Below are 25,016 nucleotides of genomic sequence, written 5' to 3' on the forward strand. Positions count from 1 at the left end.
TGTTTTATTTCCTTTATGCCTCACTTCCTTTTCCCTATATTCAAGAGCAAAGGGGAAGAAGCCAAGTCAGAAAGTAGGAAGGGGAAGAATAATAAAACCCAGTAGCATCAATTTGCTATGTAAATCAAACCTGCATTTTAGCATCCTAAATATATATATCCGGGGGAAAGTACCACCCCTAGGCACCGGGAAGCGGGGCAGTTGCCCCAGTCCCCGTGGTTTGGGGGGCCCTGCGCTTGGCCATCTGCGTATATAGAGTGAGTCTGGTCTCAAATGGTGTGTGTGTATGTTTGTCCCTTCTGAGCCTGACTGGGGTGGCGCTCATGACCTTGCTTACCTGGGAGTAAGCCCTGTGGAAGTCAAGAGGGCTTACTTCTGAGTAGGCACGGTTGGGGTGGTGCGGTCTCCCTTGAATTAGAGTTGGGAAATGTGTGATTGGCCGTGGGCTGGCCTCCAGGAAAGTTCTACTCCAGAGGAGACCCACTGAAACTAATGGAGCCCAGCCGTGCCTGTTGATTTCAGCGGGCCTGCTCTGGCCAAGGTTGGGTCCAGTCCTGCTTTTGACTGCATGAAGCGCTTAGGCATTATTTTCCCCAGAAAATTTATGCTCGAAAGAGTTTTGCGCTGCCTGGATCCACTGCATCATTACTCTAAAGTAAGCCCCGTGGTGCAGGGGCTTCTTCACTCCCAGCAAAGCCCGGCGGGAATCACCTTTACTCGGAAGTAAAGAAGGTCCTACCTCACGTCCCAAGGTGAACTTTCTGCATCGGCTCATCCCGTTACCAGCCCAGCCCTCTGCGCGTTTACTTGGAGGTAAGTGGGATCCCCAGACGCTTAGGATTTTGCAGCCTACTAGGAAGGAAGCCCTGCTGTGTTAAAGGGCGGTTACTTCCAAGTGAAGGTGTGTGGGATCGTGGCTGTGAAGCTCTGGGCAGGCTGCTTTTAATAGCTAAACTTACGTTGAGGCTGGGTGTGTTACGTGAGCTGTGCATTCCCCGCCCCGACTAATGTTTATAAGGAGATTTGGGGGAGCAGTGTAAATTCACAGTGCCCCCCCCACTTCCCCATGGATCTGATTCATTGCTGCAGAAACAACACTGGCGTTCATTTTCTTCTCTTGGAAAATTAGAGTAATAATCTTTACCTTCCCTCCTTTTTGATGCTGTTTCTCAGAAATCCTATACTAGAGGGTGGGGGGCCCTTTCCAGGTCTTCTCCCCTCTCCCCAAATCTATAAGCCCCCCCTTTTGTTTTCTCTTCCTTTTTTAAAAATCTTTTTAAAAAAAAAATGAAAAAGATTGTGGTTGCATAAAGGTTTTTTTTAACTTAAGGGTCTTCTTTGGGGGGAGAACCCTGACCTCCCCCCTTCTTCCCAGTTTGTGTTGTGTTGTTTCTCTGGGATGGGATGTGGAAGCAGATTTTTGTTTAAGGCCTTTGGTGTTTTGAGAAATGGAAGAGTTCCCTGCAGCTGACTACAAATTTAGCAAAAAAAGGGGGGAATAGGAGGTATTATGTATGTTTTCCTCCCCTCCACCCCTTGAATGTCCAACACTGTTGCTAGCTGGGGAGGGGTCACATCTCTCTCTCTCTAAATATATATATATAGAGAGAGAAAGAATGTGGGGGGGGCAACTATGCATTTGCCCCGGGCCCCGCACATGCTAAGGGCAGGCCTGTCCAGAAAAAGGCATTGGTTTCCATAGCTGTTATCTTCTTGTTTATCATGCATTGTTTTGATTGCAAACAGTAAGGTTTCATGGACAAAACAGTATAAAAATGTTTATTTTTTTTAGAACAGCCTTCTAAATATTGATTTTATTTTATTCCTCCTTTCCCCTAAGGTAACCTTGCACAACTTGGTGCTGCTATATTGACGTTTTACATTATTTCGTTTATTTCGACAATGTATATACTGCTTATATCTCTACATGCTGGACAATAAATGTGAAAATCAGTTAAAACTATAAAAACAATTCAGTTAAAATGCCTGCTAGAATAAAAAAAGTCTTTAATAGGCACCAGAAGTTCGAGAAGGAGGAGATTTGTCTGGTCTCAGCAAAAAGGGAGTTTCATAAAATTGGACAAACAATACAGAACACATATCCTAGTGGATATGTTGCTGAACTATACCTCCCATCATCCCTGAGCATTGTCCATGCTAGATGGGCTGATGGGAACACATTAATGTAAGACGAGCCCAGCTGGATCAGGCCAAGGGCACATCTAGTCCAACATCCTGATCTCACAATGTCCAACCAGATGCCTCTGAGAAATCCACAAGCAGAACCTGAGCGCAAGAGCACTCTCCCCTCCTGCGGTTCCCAGCAACTGGTATTCAGAAGCACACTGCCTTCAACTGCAGAAGTACAGCATAGCTATCATGGCTAGTACCCATGTATTTGTCTAATCCTCTTTTACAGCCTTCCAACTACCCATCAATGCCTCCTATGGGAATAAAGTTGAGAGCTAGAGGGCACCATGTTGGGAAAGGCTGCCTCAAGGAGCTCAAGCACCTGGTTCTCTTCACCCCTTGTCCATTTCATTCTAACATTCATTCATACGTTGGCGATCACTCGTGGCCAAGTAAGATTGTCTTCCAGGTTTGGTTTGGTTGGAAGATGCTTGTGCGTGAATTTGTTTTATGTGGGGAGATCGGTGCACGACGATCAACACACAATCTTGACAGAAAAAGGCTTTGATCCAATGGCATGGATACCACGATGACTGAAAGTCTTTTATCTGCTGCAGCCTTCATCCGCCTTCACAGCCATTGTAACGTACACATTGTTATCCTCCGCCTGTTCTGCCATTGAGGACTTTCTTGGATTGTTCTTTGTCTGGTTCCTCTCCCTTGACCTTACCACCATGGGTGACCCTGCTGGGAGTACATGACTCCCGACGGCATCGCTCACAGGGTTCATTGGAACACGCAAGCCCACTCACCACTGCAAGGTGACGATCCAGCAAGGGGACATCTAGATTGTCATTCTAACAATAACCCTGTGGGTTGGCTAGGCTGAGATACACCACCTGGCTGAAGGTTACCCAGTGAACTTCATGGCTTTGTGGGGATTGGAACCAGGGTCCAGTTCTTAGTACACCTTACAACCACTACACCACATTTGTCCTGGCATCACATGCTTACAATCATAGGGCTGTTCATTTGTATTGTCTGAGCCAGTTCAGGAGCAGAAGGCAGCAGGTCCCCAAAAAGAGAAAGAGAGATCAGTCATAAAGCAGCAACACGTGCATTCTGCTGAGTCCATCCTTACTGTGCCCTGCCATAGGTACACACCCTACCCTGTGTGCACATAGGCAGGCAGACAGATAGACACATGCACCCAGTGTGTGGAAAAAGAGTACTGTTTGTTTGACCTTTGTGTGCTCAGCATTATGGTTCAGGAAAGCTTAAGAATCGAGGACCAAGCATGCACGCACATGTGTTTGTGTGTAAGTATGTGTATGTTTCCTGGCAGGCTGCCAGCTTCCCCTCACCTGCCACATGCTTTTGTTATTATCACTCTGGATGCTAGCAACAGTTCAATTGACCCATAAGAAACCCCAATATTGCTGCCAGTTCTGTACTGAGTTGCATGGAAATTGATCACCTGTGCCTAATAATACATTCAAAACACAAATTTAAGGATGATCACTGACTAGCATTGGAACTGTGCTTTTAAAAAATGTATGGCAAATCCTCAACTATTTCAGTCCTCATCTGCCTGTGGAATCTCCATTCTGTTGTGTTTGGTCTTACATCTCCTTATGAGCCATTGTGGCATGCTGGATTTGTTCTGTCCGTCTTGAACTCATATAACAAGCCTTGCTCAGCCATTAGACTTACAGAACGGCCTTAGCTAAGTTGCTGTCTCTCAACCTCAGCTCTTTCTCTGTAAAATGGGCGCTTCAACAACCTGCCCCATGGGGATGTTAGTGGAACAGATAAGACTGTGAAGTGGCTATACAGTTTGACAAGAAGCCAAGCAAACATCTGGTTAGTTCCAATCAATCCGGCATACAACCCATCACAACTTTTTGGATTTTTTTGGCCTTTGAGAGTTCTCAAGTCACAATGGTACTGCGACAGTAGAAGCATTAACTGGCTGAATTACTTTGCAAGGGCCTGTATTCTAGGCCTAGTAAACTTGATGCCCTTTTCACTTCCTGACCCAGAGTCCCCATGTTTTATTGTTCAACAATTGGCTGAGAAGCAATTTGTTGCCTTCAGAGTAACTGAAGACACTCATTGATGGTAACCTATGAACATCCCAGATATAGATATATGGATATATCCGAAGATCTTTAAGATCCTCTTCATAGACCCAGCTCTGGGTGTCCTGGCCAAATGAAATTAGGTGGGTACCTCCTAAGGGGAGGGCCTTCTTAGTGGTAGCAGTTATGGAACAGTCTCCTCAGAGAGGCTCACCTGGTGCCATCCTTATGGTCTTTTCAGGAGTAAATGAAATACCTTTTTATTAATCCAGGCTTTTAAACAACCTGCACTTTTATAAGGTGGGCATCACAATTTATGATTCATGTTTGATTGTACATACATGCTGTTAATAGTTTTACTATTCTCTACCAGAAAATAACAAATGTTGCTTTTTATACTACTTGTAGAGGGTTGCATTGTATTTTTTTAATATTGTATTTTGTTCCTTTGATTTTTGTGAGCTACCCAGAGAACATGGGATACTGGGCAGCCGTCCAAACATCATGAAATAAAGAAATGCCCCAGGTTCTGCATTCCTATTGCCTCTTTGCAGGCTGAAAACTGAGAGGTGCTAAAACTCTACACTATTGATGCATTTCACAGCTCTGCAGAAAGCGGCTGCATACAGATTTGCACACATTGTCTCCAAATACATATATATTAGGAAATAATATGATAGTTGTACAAAGCAAAGGTTTGGTTTCAGGTTCTCTGGAGCAAACCAAACACAGCTCCCAACACATTCAAGATCAATCTAGGCGTACCGGAGAATCCAGTTCTGCAGAGCTGTCCACAATGATTAATGGGCAGAATAGTGGTATATTAAAGATATAATATGTGAGTGCAATAAAATCTTTGTTTTTTTAAAAAAAATTATGGTCAAAATGCCTGACTACAAACTAAAGGAACTTAAGAAAGAAAAAGGAAAAAAGGTAGAGTAAACAGACAAGGTGCTAATCTCTGTGCCATTACGCAATATTGTGGTTATCTAATGACAGCAGGGCCATTCAATAGGGTCCCCATTGTCTGGAGAAGAAAAGAAAATCAGCACCAATATTGGAGCCTACAAGGTTTAGTTTTTGTCTGAAGATGGAAAGTTTCCAAACTCCACAGAAACAGGTGGGGAGGGAGGAAGAAGAGGACTGGCCACCCTTCTTGGCTCCACCTACATCTTGGTATAATCCTTTTTTGTTGCACCTGTAGATATATATATCTATCTGCATGGCCCAGTACTTGGATACACTGCCCTGGCATCTTAGGCAGACAAGAAACTGTCTCATCTTCGCCGCCGTTCCACCTGCTCCAGTCCCATCATGAAGAAAGAAGTTTGCACCATCTCTTTTCTCCGAGCTGTCTTCGCCGAGTTCTTAGCCACTATGATTTTTGTCTTCTTTGGCTTAGGCTCAGCTCTGAAGTGGCCTTCAGCCTTGCCGAGTGTCCTCCAGATCTCCCTGGCTTTCGGCTTGGCCATTGGCACTATGGTACAGACATTTGGTCATGTCAGTGGCAGCCACATCAACCCGGCAGTGACCATTGCCTTCTTTGTAGGAAGTCAGATCTCTTTCCTCCGGACATTGTTCTACATTGCGGCTCAGCTGGTGGGGGCCATCGCTGGCGCAGGTATACTTTATGGAGTGACTCCTATTAATGCCCGTGGAAACCTGGCAGTCAATGCGGTAAGTACTTACTGTTGGTTGGGATGTGATTCCTGCTGATGATGGTTTGGCAACTCGTGCCAGGGATTCTTGAGCGAGTAAATGCGCCCATAAGGGGAACTGGTTTCTCAGGAGCTACTCTGAAGCTAACGGGCAGCTACTCTGTCTCCGGATAGCTTGTGACACAAGAGATCCTAACAGCACATCGCACTGTTGAGTAAGATGAAAGCCTGTTCTGATGGGAGTTTGCTGGCATGACAAGTTAACTGTGCTAAGTAACTTATGATGCGGCATTTCTTCCAAAGGCATCTCATGTCCTAAGTGAATGAGTCAGTCAGACCCAGAAAGAGAGAGAGAGAGAGAGAGAGAGAGAAAGAGGGAGAGAGCAAGAAATGTGCTTTAACTCCAGCTTTGCCACTTGAAGGAAGAGGGGGTATAGGGTGAATATTGGTTCCTTTTAGGGTGGTTTCTTAAAAAAATCATTTGGAACCAATTCAAGCTATCAAGGCTCAATTTGTGTGTTGCCTTGCACTCTCCTGGAAAGGCACTGAAAGGACTGTGTGCTGCGTATCAATAGGTTGCTCCTTTCCCACTATTTCCCTATGTGCCACCCCAAAAGCCCTTTCTGGAGTTTAGGGGACAACATTCAATGCAATGCTATGGGAAGAAAGAGAAAATTAGCTACAATAATGCACAACCTCTCTGAATGCAGCAAGCTTCCCATTTGCTGTTTAGATCCTTGTGAAAGGTCATAACCCAGCATCAAGCCCATTGATCCAACAGGCTTCTGCAAACGAAACTCTGTGCTGGACTGTGGCTGAATTAAATAAGCCATCTGGGAAGGTTTAGAAGCCTCATTAGACCTGGACATGGAAAGGTACAGGCACTGCTTCAGCCAGTATGAGGATGATCATGGAAGCATGATCAAGTGAAAGCTCTAGCCTTCGCCAACCTGGTGCTCTCCAGCCATTTTGGACTACAACTCCTATTAACTCCAGCCAACATGGCTATTTGTGAGAGTTGTGGTCTAAATCATCTGTAAGGCATTAGGCTGGGGAAAACTGGTTCAGATCTCTAGGAAGGCAGGTCACTGTTAAGGGCAACTGGAAGTTGCAAGCATCAACTGTAAAGGCACAAATTTTCTACAGTGAAGGATCAGATTTTTTAAAAAAATTACTTCCGTACTATGCAATGGCTAAAGATATAGCTCACTTCCCCTCATTTCCTAAATTTTCACCAACACCTTCTTATTCGTTAAACTTTTAGCGTAAATCTTTTGGCCACTCTGTAATGAGGCTAAAATTGCCTTTGAACTGCTTTTGCACTTATGTCAACATCGGATTCTTGTAGAAGAGAAAGCTGGAAGGAGGAGCATTTGTAATGCAGATGAGCCATCTGGCCCACTGTTGGTTTGATAGTTGAATTACAAAGCTGACTGAAGCAAGAACCTCCAGAAGCCTCATGCCTGAAAAGATCCAAAGTGCCTGCCCAGAGGGCTTAAAATCTAATTATTTTATTAATTTCATTGACTCCCAGCACAGCTAGATCCCAAATGCTTACAGTTCGATATAATCTCCTCTTGCACTAAATATGAGCTAGAGCAGCCTTTCCCAACCGGTGTGCCTCCAGATGTTGTTGGACCACAACTCCCATCAGCTTCAGCTGTTGGCAATACTGGCTGAGGCTGATGGGAGTTGTGGTCCAACAACATCTGGAGGCACACTGGTTGGGAAAGGCTGAGCTAGAGACTCATTTAATGGTCAGGGAGCGTCCTTTTAAGGCTGCCTTACAGAGGATCCTGGCACCTGCTCCTCAGTTGTTGCAAATCCCCTAGCTTCCCCTTGAATTGTTCCTCAACAGGCATTAACTGCTTTAAAGGCAATTTGGAGGAGATAAAGCATTAGCCAAGAGACATTATCTCAGGGCTAGGTCAGCAAGGCAGTAAGAGAAATCAGTGAATGCGAGAAAGAAAAGGGATACAAAGATGAACAGAGAGATGGACTCCTTTAAAAAGTAAGGGACTGTATTGTGTCGTGTTCCCCCCCAAACCCGGTACAGTAGCTGCTTTTTAAAGTTCCTTTCTTGTCCCATGGGGGGGGAGGGATACACAATTCCAATTTTGTTCTGTTGCAGCTTCATGAACTGATTTGTTTATTTAATATAACAGACCACACCCCCAGCAGGCTAGGAAATGCCCAGGTACAGTGTGAAATGCAGATCATTGGTGCAAAGGACTGGTATTGAAGAACAACTGTGAAGCTCTTTTGCACCTTTTCAAAAAGTGGTTTGTTAACTGACAGCGATCGTTATGTGCGTTTATTTAGGTGGAAATAATTGTCTTGGTTTTCAGCAGGCGTTCCTTCCAGAGAAGAATTTGCAGGATTGTAACCTAAGTCTCTGCTCTTCCATCCTGACAGCTCAGCAACAACACAACCGCAGGCCAGGCTGTGGTGGTGGAGATTATCCTCACCTTCCAGCTTGTTATGTGTGTTTTTGCCTCGACTGACAGACGCCGTAATGACTATGTGGGCTCTCCTTCTCTGTCCATTGGACTGTCTGTCACCCTGGGCAACTTTGTTGGGGTGAGTGTTTTTCTACTGTAGTTTTTGGCTTTTGTTTTAAAGATATAGGAAGGCTGCCTTGTACTGAATCAGACCATTGGTCCATCTAACTTAGTATTGTCTACACTGATGACAAGGCATGGGTGAGAATTTCAATTCAGTTCACATTTCAAGCAGAATTTATCAGATTTGCAATTTCCGAAACAATATGAGAAATGAAGCACAGTCATCCGCATTTATTAGAATTTTGGGATGCAGTTTGCTAGCTAAACGACATTTACAAAAATGCACGTATTAGGGGAAAGTGTGCATAAAAATGAATACATGAGTGAAAATAACATGCAAAAAGGCATGAAATGATGAGGAATGGCTTGCAAAAATGTGCACCTTTGTCAAAACTGCCTACAAAAATGTGCTTATTTGGAGAAATTTGCACTAAAATGGTGGAGAATTTTCACATGAGGATTAAAAAAAAATGCAGATTGCTGTAGAAATGTAGAGAACTGAATTTAACATTGGGCAAATGAGAAACAGAGAGAACTGAAACAGAGAGATTTTTCCATTCCTACTGATCACTGGCAGCAGCTCTCCCGGGTTTTCCTAGCTGGAGATGCCAGGGATTGAACCTGGGACCTTCTGCATGAAAAGCAGAAGCCCAAAGTGGTGGTACAGTAACAAAAAGAAGGGGGAGGTGAAAAGATGGGAGCTCTGGAGTGGTGGTCACTTTAGGAACATGATGTGGGGCCACTGTAGGCATCACAGCAGCGCAGCGCTTGTGCACAGGCACCATTTGAAGAAAGTGGGAGCTTGCGCGAAGACTCATGTACACATGACTGCTTCTGTTTCTGCAACAGAAAGCTATCTCACACCAAGTCAGACTATTTGTCCATCCAACCCAGTGTTGTCTACTCTGACTGGCAGCACTGGCTGTCCAGGGTTTCAGGCAGAGAGTACTGCTCATCCTCTGTTGCCAATACCCTTTTAACTGGAGTCGCCAGGGTTTGAAACAGGGACCTTCTGCATGCAAAGTGTGTGCTCTGACAGTTATGGCCCATTTGGGTAGAGCAGATATGGGAAAGCTGTGAATTCCAGATGTTGTTTGACTGTAGCTCCTATGAGCCCTATCCACTGGCTGGGGGTGATGGGGGCTGGAGTCCAACAACATCTGGAGGGCCACAGGTTCCCCATCACCTGACACAGAACCCTCATACTTGTGCACAGAAACAGGAACACCCCCCCATACACACACAAACACCTAAGCATGGCTAGCTGAGAATCTAATGATAGCTCTATAGCGTGGGGAACGCTAGATGAAGGGAGAATGTGCAGGTGACATTACAGGTATTGACTGTCAAACAGAAGCCATATTGAGGTTACAGGAAATGTTCAGTTGCCTAATTAACATTCCCGACCCCACCCCCCTCCACAGATCTATTTCACTGGCTGCTCTATGAATCCTGCCAGGTCTTTCGGGCCTGCTGTTGTCATGAAAAGATTCACTTCAGCTCACTGGGTAAGAAGCTAGAGGTTTTCCGTCTGGGGTAGATGATAGCAGCAGAGAATAAGCAATGTGAAATGATTCTTAGTTGCTGCACAGCCAGCAGGTTCTGGAGGCAAGATGGAAGTCTTTTTTAAAAAAGCACAGAAGTATTTCAATGTAACAGATAATGTGTAGCAGGGGTAGCCAGTGTGGTGCCTGCCAGCTGACTGCAGCTCCCATCATCTCTGAGCATTGGCCATACTGTCTGGGGCTAACGGGAGTTTTAGTCCAGCATCATCTGGAGGGCACCACATTGGTTGCCCCAATGTGTATGTATAGTATTATTCAAACATGCTTTAGAACATGGGTGGGCCAGCAAATTGCAGCAACATTCATAATGCTATGATAACAGCAGCGTTGATGTGTGGCTCAGAACTTGGCCACCATCCCATGCACTCTCCTCTATATCACAGCTGCATCTGTGCTCCCTAAAATGTGGAGCTGAGATCCAAATCTGTACTGCAGAAGGGCAGATCCTCCACCCCCATTTTTTTATTCAGTTAAAATGCCTTGACTTTTTTTGGTTCTACCAGGAACCTCCAAATTTGCTGTGAAGTTTTGCTTTTGTCAAAACTGGAGTGTGTGAGGATGTGTGCAGACCACATCCTTGATCAATTTTGCTAATTTCGGCAAAATCCTTTATGTTTTCTTTGAAATTTCTCAGAAGCTTTGCCCAGGCAGGAACCATTTGATAGCAAGTATAACCTAGGCCCTGATTCAATGACTGTCCGTTCCTGTTTTAGGACTGGTCAACCTTTCCCTGCAACCCCCCTTCTCTCTCTGCCACCCCCTCCACCTCCTCTCTGCCTAGGAGGCTGTCTGGGGAGAATGCAGATCCCTCTTGCCTGGAGTCTGAACTGACAGCTTGCAAAAGGCATTTGCAATTAGGCCAAGGACTGCCTGACCTTGGGCCGCAGGTTGCCTCCCTCTGCCATGATAACCCATGAGGCATTACTTGCATTGGAGATAGCACATGAGGTGAATCGATCATCCCGTTCTGGCCTAGCTGATACAAGGGAGTCTGAAAGCCTGAAGGGTTCTAATTCCTTCTCTTGGTTCCCCAGGTCTTCTGGGTAGGCCCCATCTGCGGAGGCATCCTGGCCTCTCTGATTTACAACTACCTTTTGTTGCCCCATGCAATGAATATGTCCGAGAGGGTCGCAATCATGAAAGGCACCTATGAGTCAGAAGAAGAGTGGGAAGAGAAAGAGAAAAGCATGGAAATGTCTTCCCCATAAGTGAAAGCACTTTGGGTGAGAAGGAAGAGAAGAATCTGACAAGCACCCCCATGCCGAATGAACACTGACTATATGCCTTCTAATCTAAAGAATAAGTCGCTTCCACTGGTGCCAAAGGTTTGAAGAGGGAATGAGAGAGACATTACTTGTGTAAACAACCATTGTGAGCACGTGGCTACATGTGTCTGTGGGGGTGCACAGGAAAAAGATGGCTGGAGAATAGGCAGTTCGAACACAGTCTGTTTTGGGAATGATGCATTCAAAGTGCAACCCCAGACAAGAACGGTCTCAACCTCTTGAGACCTACAAAAGCCTGGAAATGCTTTAGAGCTACAGCTGGCATCTTAGCATTTGCAACTATGCGTGGTGGATTCAATCATTTGTTTAGCTGTTTGTGTTTCCCTTCCTGATGGGGCCGCAGAATAAGTCCTCCCAGGTCCGTATATACCTTGGACTTTCAAGGTTTGGGGGCAAGGTTGCCTGAGGTTAAATTTCCTGGTCTTGGTCAATTTCATATATGCAATAAGGCTTTCAACTAGCTTGTTTTTGGTACATTTAATACATCACCAATCCATGTACACTATAAATATTCACAAGAACCCATCTGGGCAGAATTACAGAGAGGTGTATGGAAAAGGACAAAGACATTTGACAGAAGTTTTAAGTTGAAGGCAATCAGAATTTGTGTGAGATGATCCCACAGAAGCACACCAGCCTTTCAAAAAAACAACCAAAAGGCCACACATACAACCTGTTGTCTTAAGCCCATAATTGGCTCTTTGGGCACAACATAGTGAGTTGGGGGTGGGGCAAATTTCTTTAAAACCGGTTGGACTCATTCCATTATTTTTGATCTTCCCAATTAAAAACTCCCTTAGATTCATGGATTAAAGGAAAACACAGTGCCGAGTCTTGTTTTGACTTGACTTCTATCTCATGTGGGTTCAAACAAGCAGCAAAAAATGAGGAGAAACCATTTCTAGATCTACTCTACGTTAGATTCATTCTCCTTTAGATCTATGGACATCCGAGCTCCTACTCTACCCTTCTGCCCCTAGTCTGTGTGTGAAAAAGGATTGCCAGCAATTCTGGTGCCTGGGTAGGACCAGGTATCAAGAGGTTAGGCCTAGAGGAGGCAGAGTCGGGGGGGGGACTGGCGAGAGTGGAGCTAATAACAAAATCTGGAGGTCTGGCACCAGTGGCTGGTGCTGGCAGAGGTGTTAGGCCCAGACAGGGCTTGGAATCTAGAACCCCATACCCACCATACATTTAAAGCAGTATTATACCCCTTTAAACAGTCATGGCTTCCCCCAAAGAATCCTGGTCTGTAGAGGGTGCTGAGGCCCTGATTCCCCACACAGAGTTACAATTCTCAATGATTTAACAATCAATCCTACTTCCCTTGGAACTCTGGGAATCCTAACAACTCTAAGCTCCCTTAGCAGACTACAGTTCTCAGGATTCTTTGAGGGAAGCCATGATTGTTTAAAGTGGTATAAGAGTGCTTCAAATATATGGTGCAGATGTGGCTTGGTGAGAGTGAAGGAGCTACACAGGGAAAGGTATGTGAGAGTAGTCTCCACTGCTATCCCTGACACAATCTCCATGTAGCTCTGGCCCCATTCAGCTCCTCCTTCCTTGGTCAGTGGAAGGGCTTGGCTACAAAGGAAACACACATGTATGTGCTTTGCTAACTCAGTAATTCATGCAGCAGCATGTGAAATGGAGCCCTCAGCTCAGCTCCTGAGGGCAGTAGATGTGTGGGTAGTAGATGTGGGCTTCAGCAAAAATCATGTGTGCTAAGTGAAAGCAGCGCAGCTGAATTTTGCTCCAAAAAACCCCCTCCCAACGATGCTAAAAACAAATTCTACTGGCCCCACAGCCTGGCTGTTAAACAAAATAATGTGGCAATTGATCCATATTTTTTAAAGGCAGACAAAGACAAGAAGAAACCCCAACACTCCCCACCTCCAAAAAAATCCAGGGAGTGTTTTGTTTTTTCCTGGTTAACTGGCAACCCTTCAGACAAAGGGAAGATAGTCTTGGTTACTCCACCAAGAGGTAAGCAGGGGCATGATGACAGCCTGAACCAAATAACAGACGTCCTGTGGGTGTTGTTAGGAACATCTGAGATGTGCAAGGAAGTCAATTATATGGAAATCCAGAAAACATTATATGTCTGTTGGCCCGTTCCAAAGCTTCGTAACTTGAGCATGGAGGAGGCAGGCTGCTGTTTTCTGCACTGGCTGGTGTCTAATTGCATTTAATTTGCTGCTTAAGAAGAAATGCCATTTGTTTTGTTATTATGAGAGTTTCTGTAATGTATTATTTATTATCAATAAAAAAGAGAATGTACAACAAGAACAATGGCTCAGAGGTTCACCAATGGGAATATAGGGGTCTTTACAGAGCAAGTGTGGAGAACCTTTAGACTTCCAGCTGTTGCTGAACTATAATTCCCATCAGCCCCAGCAAGCATGGCCAATGACCAGGGACAATGAGAACCTCAGTTCAGCAATATCTGGAGGGCCAAAGGTTCCCCACACTTGTCACAGATAATTCACTAATACACAGGAAGTGGGTTGGACTGTGAAAGACCAAACCAAATTGTGTTTGCATTTTGACAAATTTGAAGGGCAGTACAATATCTCAGAGAGGAGGTCAGGTCTCCTGCTCCCCTGGTGCATTCACTATAGCTGTCCAATTTTCCTGCTTTTTAAAGTTTGATAGAAATATCTGTTGGCTATAGGTACATTCTTAAACCACAAGGTTTTTTGCCTATTAGTGAATTATTCTGCTTTTTAATCCTGGAGGTAAGAAATGGGATCCTGTGCAAGTTTGCTGAGATTGGATTGATCATTTGCATGCTTATTGAGCTCAGTGGGATTTACTCCCCTGCAATCATTCTTAGGATGGGTGAAACTGACCACAGGGAATGGGGAGGGAGGATGGAGAGGGGAGCAGGCAGGAGGGGGAGAGGAGGGCAGGTTGGATCATTTGCATGTTTATTGAGTTCAGTGGGATTGACTCCCGTGCAATCATGCTTAGGATAGGTAAAACTGACCATGGGGAGTGAAGCCTGGAGTGAGCAGGGGAGAAGGAAAAAGGAAGAGGAGAGGGGAGGAGGAAGGGAGAGGAGTGGGGAAGGAGGGGAAAGGCAGATCTGATTATTTGCATGCTTATTGAGTTCAGTGGGATTTACTCCCATGCAATCATGGCTAGGATAGGTAAAACCATGGGGGAGGAGGAAGAGGGGGGAGGGGAGAGTAGGAGGGGAGAGGGGAGCAGAAGGAAGGGGAGTGGGAAAGGGGATTGGAAGGGGAGGGGAGGGATGAAGAAGGGGAAGGGGCAAAAGGGAGGTGATGGGAGGGAGGAGGAGGGAAGGGCAGGTTTAATCATTTGCATCCTTATTGAGTTCAGTGGGATTTACTCCCATGTAATAATGCTTGAAAATGAAATGGACTGCCTTCAAGTCGATTCTGACTTATGGCGACCCTATGAATAGGGTTTTCATGGTAAGCGGTATTCAGAGGTGGTTTACAATTGCCTTCCTCTGAGGCTGAGAAGCAGTGAGTCGCCCAAGGTCACCCAGTAAGTTTCACAGCTGTGTGGGGATTTGAATCCTGGTCTCCCAGGCTGTAGTTCTAGGACAGGTAAAACTGGCCATGGGGGAGGAGGAGGGTGGAAGGGAAGGAGAGGGCAAGAGGGAGGGGATAGGAGGGAGGAGGAGGGGAGGGCAGGTTTGATCACTTGCATGCTTTTTGAGTTCAGTGGGATTTACTCCTGTACAATGATGCTTAGGATTGGTGAAACTGACCTGGGAGAGAGGCAGGGAGGGGAGGAGGAGGGCAGGGAGGGGAGGAGGAGGGCAGGGAGAGGGAAGGGAGAGGAGGAGATTGGATGGGTGATCACTGAGCAGAAGGGAAAGCCCCTTTCTTTTCCAAAAGGAAAAGATTGTGAACAGTGTCATTCTTTTTCAGGGTTTCCCCCACCTTTTTATTCTACAGCAGGCACATGTAGCCTCCCACCCAAATTTACACCAAAGCTGTCCCTGGCCACATCCACACCAGACCTTTATTTCACTTTGGGCAGTCATGGCTCCTCCCAACGAATCCTGGGAAGTGTAGTTAGCGAAAGCTGCTGAGAGTTGCTAGGAGATGCCCTGTTTCCCTCACAGAGCTTCAATCAGAGCGGCTGACTGTTAAACCACTCTGATCACTGGAGCTCTGTCAGGGGAATAGGAGTCTCCTCTCAGTACCCTTCGCAAACTACACTTCCCAGGAGTCTTTGGGGGAAGCCATGACTGTCTCAAGTGAAATTAAGGTCTGGTGTGGGTGTGGCCCCCTAATTAGGCAAGCCCAGCAGCTGTGAGTCTGGCTTTTAGAACACTGACAGTTGGTTCTTACTGAGCATGCTCGACATTATCATTGGGTTCAGTGCTAAATTTCTTAAATTAATTAAAAATCAGCCAGGCATATTTTTTTTCACTTTTAAACTGCAAAAGATGAAGGTCAGGGCAAGGGGCAAGGTCAGTAATAGGATTACAGGTACTCTGTGAACATGGCTGATTTTTAATTAATTTCAACAGATTATGAGAACTCTGACAGAAAAAAGTCCAAAAGGGGTTTGGTTTTTCTCTCTCTCTTTTTACACTTTGAGCTCTCAATTCTCTCTGACTGTTTTGTGTATCGCCATGAAAATTGAGAGGGTTGTTAAGCAAAAGTTTCTGAGTTCAGGATTACAAACTTTGTAAGGTTTTGTTTTGAAATGAGCTTATGGGAGGCATCACCACCAGAATTGGTTTTTGTCTTGTCTTTACAATCTACTTAGAAAAATTGAAATTTAACATGAATTTTTAATTGTTACAAGTGGTTCTTGCATTATTTCAAAAATGTACATACAGTGTAGTATCCAGGTGAGGGAGCCAACTCAAAAAGCAGTGCAAGTGCGAAGCAACACTGGAAAATCCACATGAGAAAATGTATCTGTGAATACTGCCATTACATACAGGGCCGGTTCTAAAGGGCGGCCAGGTGGGGCACTGGCCTGAGGGCCCCTGGAGCTACAGGGGCCCCTCAGCGGCCCCTCTGCTCCCCTTCCGCGATCTGCACCCCCACACCCCACACCTACCTGTCTCCTGTCTTTTACCATTGCCCTTAATGAAGATGGCAGCAGAGATGCACGCGTGTAGCACACACGCATGTCATCAACAAAGATGACAGCAGAGGCTTCATCCCCTTAGGGAAACTGTGGTTGCCATCTTCATTAAGGGCAATGGTAAAAGACAGGAGACAGGTAGGTGGGGGGGCGCATGTGTGCGTGCACATACACACCTGGGTCCAGGGCAAGCTGATGCCCAAGGGCCCTGGCATGCCTGGAACCGGCCCTGATTACATAATTTAGTCACTAGATAGCACCGGACTGAAGCTGTATCTGGGTGTAGTCAGACATTTCCTGTGTCAATTCTGTTCTCTTTTAAAAGAGCCAACAAAGTTCACCAAGATTCTTGGTTGAGTGTGTCCTTCCTGAGAATGACTATCAAGTCGATTTGGATTTTGATGATCTCACTACCCTGGTAAAGAGAGACTGAATGAAATTAATTGCCTGATGAGGCAAGGAATTAACGACAAGCTGGGAAATAAATATGCATCTTGAGGCATTATGGCATAAGCTTTTGTCACCAAAGCCCACATTGTCAGTTGTATGAAGTAATGTATTAGCTGGCAGCAGCTTTCCAGGGTTTCAGACAAAGAGGATCATTCCCTGCACTTCCAGGAGATGCCAGGGAGTGAACCCAGGACCTTTTACATGCAAGGCAGATGCTGTACCAGTGAGCTTATTATTATTCAATACTAACAAACCCTTGTCATCATGAATCCTGATATATATATATATATCATAAGGTGCAGTACTTTTCCGCATAGAGGAAGATGAGTTCAGTGCTTGGGGACAATAATGGAGAAGCGGGTTAAACTTGCTCCATGCCCTTAGTGACCCTAGTCCTTGAAAACCAAGCCTTCTCATTTGCATAGCCCCATCCTGGGTTCTGTTTCTTGGTCACACTACAGTATGACAGAATGTTAGGATTTGGCTTAAAAAAAAGATAAGTGGGAGTCAAGCTTGTATAAGCTGCTAGCTATCAACAAACAAGGTGTTTTTTCTGCAACTTAAGTACTAGTTTAGCAGCTTATAATCTTATAATCCTCCTCTGTAAACAATATGGTTTCTTTTAATGAGAGCCAGTGTGCCATCAGTACAACAGTTTTCTGTAGATTAATCGAGCATGAAGGACACATGCTAAACTATAAATACTAATAAGAACTACGTTCCGCCCTCTTAAGAATTTCTCCACGTAAAAGTCATGTATTGTTTATATGTTAGCACAGTGGTTCTCAGCCTTTTTTGCTCCATTCCCCCTTTTCACCATTGTTCAGAATATAATTCCCCCCTTCCCAAGATAGTCTTTCATAGCGTGCTGATGTTTCGCGAGTGACGGTGGTGTTTCTCGTGAGAGAAAAATTTCTTAGTTTATATTATAACAGAATTTCTTGGAGCACTTTCTGGTCTTTAAATAATAATTTAATTTTGCAAATGAAAATAATGCTGCATGTTCAAGAATCAATTTTAATCTGTGACATTCAATAAACTTTATTGAATGTTGCAGATTAAATTAAAAACAAACTGCAATTTTACAGATTGTACATAATCTACAGGACATCACACTTTGCTGAATAGTGGTCACAATTCCCCCCCTGGAACCCTAAAATTCCCCCCCGGGGGGGAATTCCCCCCTTGTTGAGAACCCATGTGTTAGCAGAAGGGTATCCAGATCAGCTGTCTTAGAAAGAAAAATATGTGCTGTTTGACAAGGTAAGCTTAGGTAAGGGAGAGTCCTAAACAAAAGCGTAAAGGGCCACGTCCACATAGCTTTGTTGCAGAGCTTGGCAAAGTTACTTTTTTGAACTACAACTCCCATCAGCCCAATCCAGTGGCCATGCTGGCTGGGGCTGATGGGAGTTGTAGTTCAAAAAAGTAACTTTGCCAAGCTCTGCTTCTTTGTATATCAATGTTAGCCAAAGCCTGTTTTGGTATGTTTGAAAGCATCTGTCTGTGAATATAGTATGTGCTGGCTACTCCTTCAAAGTTTAAGGGAACAGTTTGTATTGCCATTTGTACATAGAGTTAGACTGCTTTAAAAAGGTAATTAGACACATCCTTAGATGATCCCTATATTAAAGAGCTGGGGGGGCAGGGGATGTTCTGAAGGCACATGATAGTTATCACCTTGCTGAAGCTGAAGCTGGTCTGGGTCTGGATGGGAAACTGCCACATATATGTCCAGTAGTGTAGTGGCAAATTCAAAAGTGCAGGGTCCCTTTATTTATTTTATTATTTGATTTATATCATATAATATGATAGTCACACCATGCCCTCACAACCATGCCCTCTTTCCCACTTTTCCTCATATCTCTTGCTCTCCATATAATCTCGGAGTCCCCTCCCACTACAACAGGCATCCTTAGCCAATCAGCATGAAAAGGGAGGCTGTGTGCTAGCTACTGAGAAGAGTCTTCTCAGTGGCTGACTCACCTCCTTTCACTCTGATTGCCTCCAGTCAGCACAAAAGGACAAGGACTCATCTCAGTGGCTAACATGCTCCCTTTTCATGCTGATTGGCTCATACATAGGGACTTGGCTGGGACCTGCTCCCCAAAATGTAACAGGTCTACAATCCCCCCATGACCCCAGGCGACTATGCTCCTGTGTATGCCACCTTGGGTACTATGGTGAAAGAAAGGTGGGATATGAAAGGAATAAAATTAATAAATAAATGTACCTTCTATGCTTAGAGGCCATAAATACGGTGCCAACATGCAGGGCAAACAGTAGATCTTCATGGCCTGCTGGTGGCCTTCTTGAAAGCATCCAGCTGCCTTTCTTTCCCTCTCACTTCCTGCCCTACCTTTGACTTTTATTCCTCCCTCTCTATTACCTGAAGTTCCTTCTTGCAATTAGGTGTGAAAAAAGCCAAAATAGTTTTCCCCCTCCAAGCCTAGTTACTAGGAAGCAGGTTAAGAGTCTGCGTGTGACAGAGGAAATGGAAAGGGACTGCCTTCGAGTCGATCCCAACTTATGGCTACCCTATGAATAGGGCTTTCATGGTAAGTGGTATTCAGAGGGGGTTTACCATTGCCTCCCTCTGAGGCTAGTCCTCCCCAGCTGGCTAGGGCCTGCTCAGCTTGCCACAGCTGCACAAACCAGCCCCTTCCTTGTCCACAACTGCCAGCTGGGGGGCAAATGGACTCTTTGGGACTATGCAGCTTGCCCACGGCTGCACAGGTGGCAGTGCACATAACCCCTGAGCCTCTCAATGTGGGGGTGATCTTTAGCTGGCTCTTGACACCCAAGAGACACAAGTGAGGATTTGAACTCACAGACTCTGGACTCCCAGCCAGGCTCTCCTCCCCACTGTGCTATACCAGAGGAAGAACATATTAATGAATGGTGTGTGTGTGTGTGCATAAGCATGAATAGGTGCATTGGATGTGGGAATGGATGTATTTGTCTGTGTGTGTCAGTGCATGAATAGAAGTATGGTGTGTGTATGTGTGTGCATGCGTGCGTGCACTCTAGGTGGGAGAATGGCTGTGAGGGGGTGTTATGTGTGGATGCTTATGAATGCATGTGTGAGTGTTTATGCATGGATGTGCATGAATGGGCGAGTCTGTGAACAGTAGCGGATGGTGTGATGAGATGGTGGTGCTTACCCTGCCAAAAGGTGGGTCAGTGCTATTTACCAGGAAGGGGAGGGGAGAGGTGGCAGAAGGTTGGCGTGGTGTAAGAGCAGCAGCCCAGCTAATCTGGTATTCCTGCTGATACGTCTGTACTGTGCCACTCTCCCCACCACTTTGTCCATCCCCCTCCCAGTAAGCAGTAGCGACTCACCTGCCAGGACATCAGGTAAGGGCCCCCGCCTCACCATGCCATTCACTACTGTTTATTAAAGTGTGTGGATAGGGTGGCCCTGCCTCCTTTTGGCATTGGCCCTGCCTACCATTGGCATGCGGCCCCCAGAACCTTAGTCAGGAGGGAATGTGGCCCTCAGGGTGATAAAGGCTTCCCAGCTCTGTTGCAGTTATCTTGGGGACATTAAAAAAAAGCAGTTCCTACATTTTTAATAAAGTCCAGTTCACATAACCATGATTTTACACTGTGAAGTTGTCCCAAGTGAACACTTTCCAGTCAGTTTCGGCAGACTGTTTCAATCCTTTGAAATGGCTCGCTCAAAAAGGTAAGCCTTACCCCATCACTTGATCACCCTGGAAGAGAATGCTTCTCCTGCTTAATGCCTGTACATCAGGCTGCTGTTAATGGCACAGCAGCAGGGCCAGTTTTAAAAAAAAGTGAGGAACTCTAATTATAGACCCCTAGCAAGTTCGGCTAGGATGCTCCCTTCCTCTGGCTTATTATGCAAATGATCTCCAACGGAGTTCCACTCCCAAACTGCGATTCCAAGTTGGAAAAAGCCCTCCAGCCTACAGATAATTAGACACGCCCATTCCTGAACTGCCAGCATCACTGGCTTGTCAATTCTCTTGAATTTAATCATTTCACAGATTCCAGTCTAGCACTAGTCATTCACGTCTTTGGATGTGCAAGACAAGACTGCCTTAGAAGACTGTTACTCAGAAGCTTCAGCTACAGGCTGCCTCTCTTGTTATGGGAAGAGAGACTGTCTTTACCATAAAGGGATAGCTGCTTCTACCTGCCTTGCCCCACACTCCTTGCCCCATATGGGAGCTGATGCCAGAACACTTTTCTGGCCTTTTGAGTCGAGGTGTATAAAAAGGAGAGTGTTGCTACTGTCAGCACTAATACTATAAGCATTGGGGCGATGTTGGGATTTGAAGGCATTGAATATTTGCTAACTAACCTATTGATAGATTTTATGCTCAGTTACATTTTTAAATATATATATATATTAAATAGACTTTTAATTGTTAGAGTTATGTTGCACTGATATTTAATATGTATAATGGTTCTTAGGAATACAGGAAGTTGCCTTATACAAAGTCAGACCCATTGATCCATCTAACTCAGTACTGCCTACACTAACTGGTAGCCAGGGATTGAACCTGGGGCCTTCTACATCCAAGGCAGATGCTCTACCACTAAGCTATGGCCTGTCCTCAACTCAGACTCTCATACTATTGCATTTAGATTGTTTTGTTTTCCGTGAACCACTGTCAGCACAAATGTAATTAAGGAAAATGTGGTGTACATATTTATTATTTTTATTTATTATTTGATTTACATCCCACCCTTCCTCCCAGCAGGAGCCCAGGGCGGCAAACAAAAGCACTAAAAACACTTTAAAATGGGATAAAAACAGACTTCAAAATACATTAAAACAAAACAACATTAAAAACATTTTTTTAAAAGCTTTGAAGACATCTTAAAGAAAAGGTTATAAAACATACTGGTTTTTTTTTTAAAAGGTTTAGAAACATATTAAAAATCAATTCCAACACAGAAGCAGAAATTAACTATGACTATGCCCCATTTCATCCCCCCTCAAAGAGCCAAGAAAATAGTATCTATGACAACAGAAGAAGAGCCCTGCTGGAGTGTATAGCGAGGCATTCAGAATACCAGATTCTCTGGCCTAAGGGCTGGCAGGTGTCTTTGGAAATGGTTATGCATACAGGCAGGTGGGTTGGCCTTGTGGCGCCTCCCTGAATAACAGGTTTCCCAAACTGAGAAAAGGCAGCAGATCTGAAAATCCTTCTGTGTAGATAGTATTGTTATCATGGCTGTGCACAGGGCTTCCGATCCAATTTGGGGCCTGATCTGGCACTTTGTAGCAGCCCTGATTCTACTTGGGATGATCCAGGGCAGATCCAACCCAGATCCAGTTCTCAAACAGATTTGAGGGCCTTGTACAGTGTTTAATTAAGGATTAAAACCCTAATCAAACATGCAGTTGGGAGAGGAAGGAGGACACAGGCTGCCTGCGCATCTCTTGCTCTCCCCCCACACCCATTCAGACCACTCCCCTTTTGACAGCCCTAGATTGCTCCAATTGGACCCCGTCCAATTTGGAGCAATCCAGAGCTGCCTCAATCCAATCTGGATGAATTTTCGGCCAACCTGAATAAGCCCAAATCAGTTTGGGATCTGGGATTTGGTCAGATCTGGTGCACAGCTGTAGTCGTCATATAATTTAGTCACTAGATAGCACCAGACTTTGTTGCATCTGGGTGGAATCAGGAGTTTCCTGCTACTGTCCTGTTCTTGTTTTAAAACAGATAATAATGTTCTAGTTCAGCTTCCTGACTGGTGTGTCTTCTAAACCATCCATGATGACACAGCCTTTATATGAGCCAGTGGCACTAATTGGCTCTCTAGTGTCATTTGACTTCCTAGGCCACGAGGATTATGGGGGTTTATGTGACTGTCCCAGTCAGAATTGTCTCCAGTTCCTTTCTCTAAATCAAAGACCTGGTGGTGCACAGAGCCAGTGCCTGACTTAGGTAGGGGTCAGTTTCTACAAAGAGAGGAGCCAGGCTCAAAGTTGTCGGCAGGCCATGCCATGTGCCCTGGAAGCTGTGATGCTTAATCCTACCTGTGCAAGGACCGGTCGGTGAGAGAAAGAAACGCTGCACATGCTAAGAGACGCATATGTATTATTACATCACATTCCCCAAGATTGAGCCCTAGCACTAAGAGCAAATTTTAGAGCTGAACCTAAATGAGCCATATCACAATTTAAGGCTTATTCGAATATAATGAAGTTCTAAAACCAGAGCCTATTTCAGAAGCCTTATAGGACCTCTTTTTGGCATTTGCTATCTGAGGTAGGATTGTTGCCACTGAATCACTAGAGTCCAAATGAAATGTCAAAAATGCACTGATTAAAAGCTTTGATACTGTCTGCTCCATAGTACTTTATGAATCTCGCATAATGAAGGTGGCTTATGGCAGAAATAATCACATTTAACCTTCTGGCAAGGACCTTTGACATAATCTTGATCTTTGCTATCGATGAAGATGGTGGCCTATAATGAGTGCTTCACTTTTGGCCGTGTGTTGAGAAAGTTAGAGAGGGAGAAATGTCTCCACTACACTGGGGGTGGCAAATAAGGAAAGCGCACACAAATATCTATTTTTTTGTCAAATAAAGATAGTTATATCCCCACACATGCAATTATTTTTGTAAAACTAAGGCTCCCTGGGAATAAGTCCCATTGGACATACACAAGAGTGGGCACAGATAAGATTGGTCTGCATGCCAGTTACACACAACCCTAAAGAAAAGAAATGGAAAAAAGTTAAAAGGAAGAGAGATCTGGAATGAAAGAGCAACTCTTCCCTCCCACAGAGTTGTGAAACCAGACAGAAAATGCATAGCCCCACCATTTTGATCCATGTTTACTAGGACAGGTGTTTTTCTACAAAGCTCAGGGGGAATGAAAAAAGTTAACTGTTTTAATGGGCCTTCTTAGACCAGGGGTGGCCAACACAGGGCTCTCCAGATATTGTCAGACTACAGCTTCCATCTGCTGCAGGCAGAATGGCCGATAGTCAGGGATGATGGGAGTTGTATTATTTTATTATTTATTTATTGCATTTATATCCCACCTTTTCTCAAAGGAGCTTAGGGTGGTGTACATGATTCTTTCCCCTCCTCATTTAATCCCTACAAGTAAGGTTAGGCTAAGAGGCAGTGACTAGACCCAGGTCACCCAGTGAGCTTCATGGCTGAGTGGGGATTCAAACCCTGGTCTCCCAGGTCCTAGTCCAGCACTCTAACCACTACACCACACTGGCTCTCAAATGTTTTTGTAGTCCAAAAACCAGAACCGCCCCTAGGCACCAGGAAGCGGGGCAGTTGCCCCTGGCCCCGCACTTTGGGGAGCCCTGCGCTTGGCGATCTGCATATATAGAGAAGTTGGGCTGCAGCAGGGTTTTTTCTCTCTCTTCAGCTGTGCAGCAGCCATCTCGCCAGCCGCTTCCCAAGTTGATTTTGTGCGGGAAATTTGAATTTCCCACTCTTGGGGAATCTCCCACTCTTCGGCTGCGTGCTTGAGCGGTTTTTTCCCTATCCTGTCTCCCCACTCATCAGCTGTGCAGCGGGTTTACAGCGCTTGCCGGCTTATTCTGGGTGGGAGCTTTGAATCTCCCGCTCTTTGGCTGTGTGCCGGACCGTGTTCCGTGTGTTGTCATTTATGTTAGTAAGAAACTATTCATGTAGTGTAGAGTGAAAATAGTGTATCTAGTACTGTTCGTGTTGAGAGAGAAAAATAGTGCCAAGACAACAGAGGCGTGAATTTGATTATAAATAATTGTACCGCTAGTTCATTTGAGTGTCAACAACTAAAACATAAGTACCACTGCATCTCCTTTTTTCTTAATTCATTTTTGTTTACATTGTGATAATTTCATTTTAATATTGTAGATCTATCTATAATTTATTATTATTACAGATATTTATAATGAATGCAAGTTGAGATCGAGATAAAAACAGAAAATACGAAAGTGGTGCTCATAAGAGAAAAAAGACTGAGAAGAAAAAAGAAATAGAAAATCTTCAAAGAGATGGGCTGCTTAAATTTTTAAAGTCTGCAAAAAATGAGGGTGATCAGAATTCTGTGGAGTCGCTTACAGTTTATGAACAGGACATGTTAAATTCCACTGAAAACGAAACGTATTCTCGTAATATATCGACTTCGACTGAATCACATGAAATCTGTGAGCATCATGTTCTTCACATAACTCCCTGCTCCACACGGTACTTACTGGCTGCGGG

General features: G+C 44.8%; 1 protein-coding gene across 5 annotated transcripts; it reads left to right on the plus strand.

The window, feature by feature from the left end:
* Nucleotides 1-312: 312 nt before the first annotated feature.
* Nucleotides 313-13,557, plus strand: LOC133379512 (aquaporin-5-like). 5 transcript variants are annotated; one of them, XM_061614927.1, is made up of 5 exons: nucleotides 320-813; nucleotides 5,416-5,888; nucleotides 8,285-8,449; nucleotides 9,858-9,941; nucleotides 11,033-13,557. In XM_061614927.1, the coding sequence occupies exons 2-5, from the start codon at nucleotides 5,526-5,528 to the stop codon at nucleotides 11,204-11,206; spliced, it is 786 nt and encodes a 261-aa protein (XP_061470911.1). In that variant the 5' UTR covers nucleotides 320-813; nucleotides 5,416-5,525; the 3' UTR covers nucleotides 11,207-13,557. The 5 variants fall into 5 exon arrangements, with proteins under 5 accessions (XP_061470915.1, XP_061470911.1, XP_061470913.1 ...); XM_061614929.1 differs by lacking the exon at nucleotides 320-813 and adding an exon at nucleotides 832-901; XM_061614928.1 differs by lacking the exon at nucleotides 320-813 and adding an exon at nucleotides 1,060-1,130.
* The last annotated feature ends 11,459 nt before the right edge of the window (nucleotides 13,558-25,016 follow it).

Source organism: Rhineura floridana, chromosome 3 (genome assembly GCF_030035675.1).
Source record: "Rhineura floridana isolate rRhiFlo1 chromosome 3, rRhiFlo1.hap2, whole genome shotgun sequence".
Classification (NCBI taxonomy): Eukaryota; Metazoa; Chordata; class Lepidosauria; order Squamata; family Rhineuridae; genus Rhineura; species Rhineura floridana.

What these genes read in the sequence shown, in the direction of transcription:
- LOC133379512 (XM_061614927.1), top strand. Translation starts at nt 5,526, where the DNA reads ATGAAGAAAGAAGTTTGCACCATCTCTTTTCTCCGAGCTGTCTTCGCC. An exon ending in CCCTGGGCAACTTTGTTGGG is followed by an intron (nt 8,450 to 9,857) that starts GTGAGTGTTTTT and finishes CCCCCTCCACAG; the next exon opens with ATCTATTTCACTGGCTGCTC. An exon ending in GATTCACTTCAGCTCACTGG is followed by an intron (nt 9,942 to 11,032) that starts GTAAGAAGCTAG and finishes TTGGTTCCCCAG; the next exon opens with GTCTTCTGGGTAGGCCCCAT.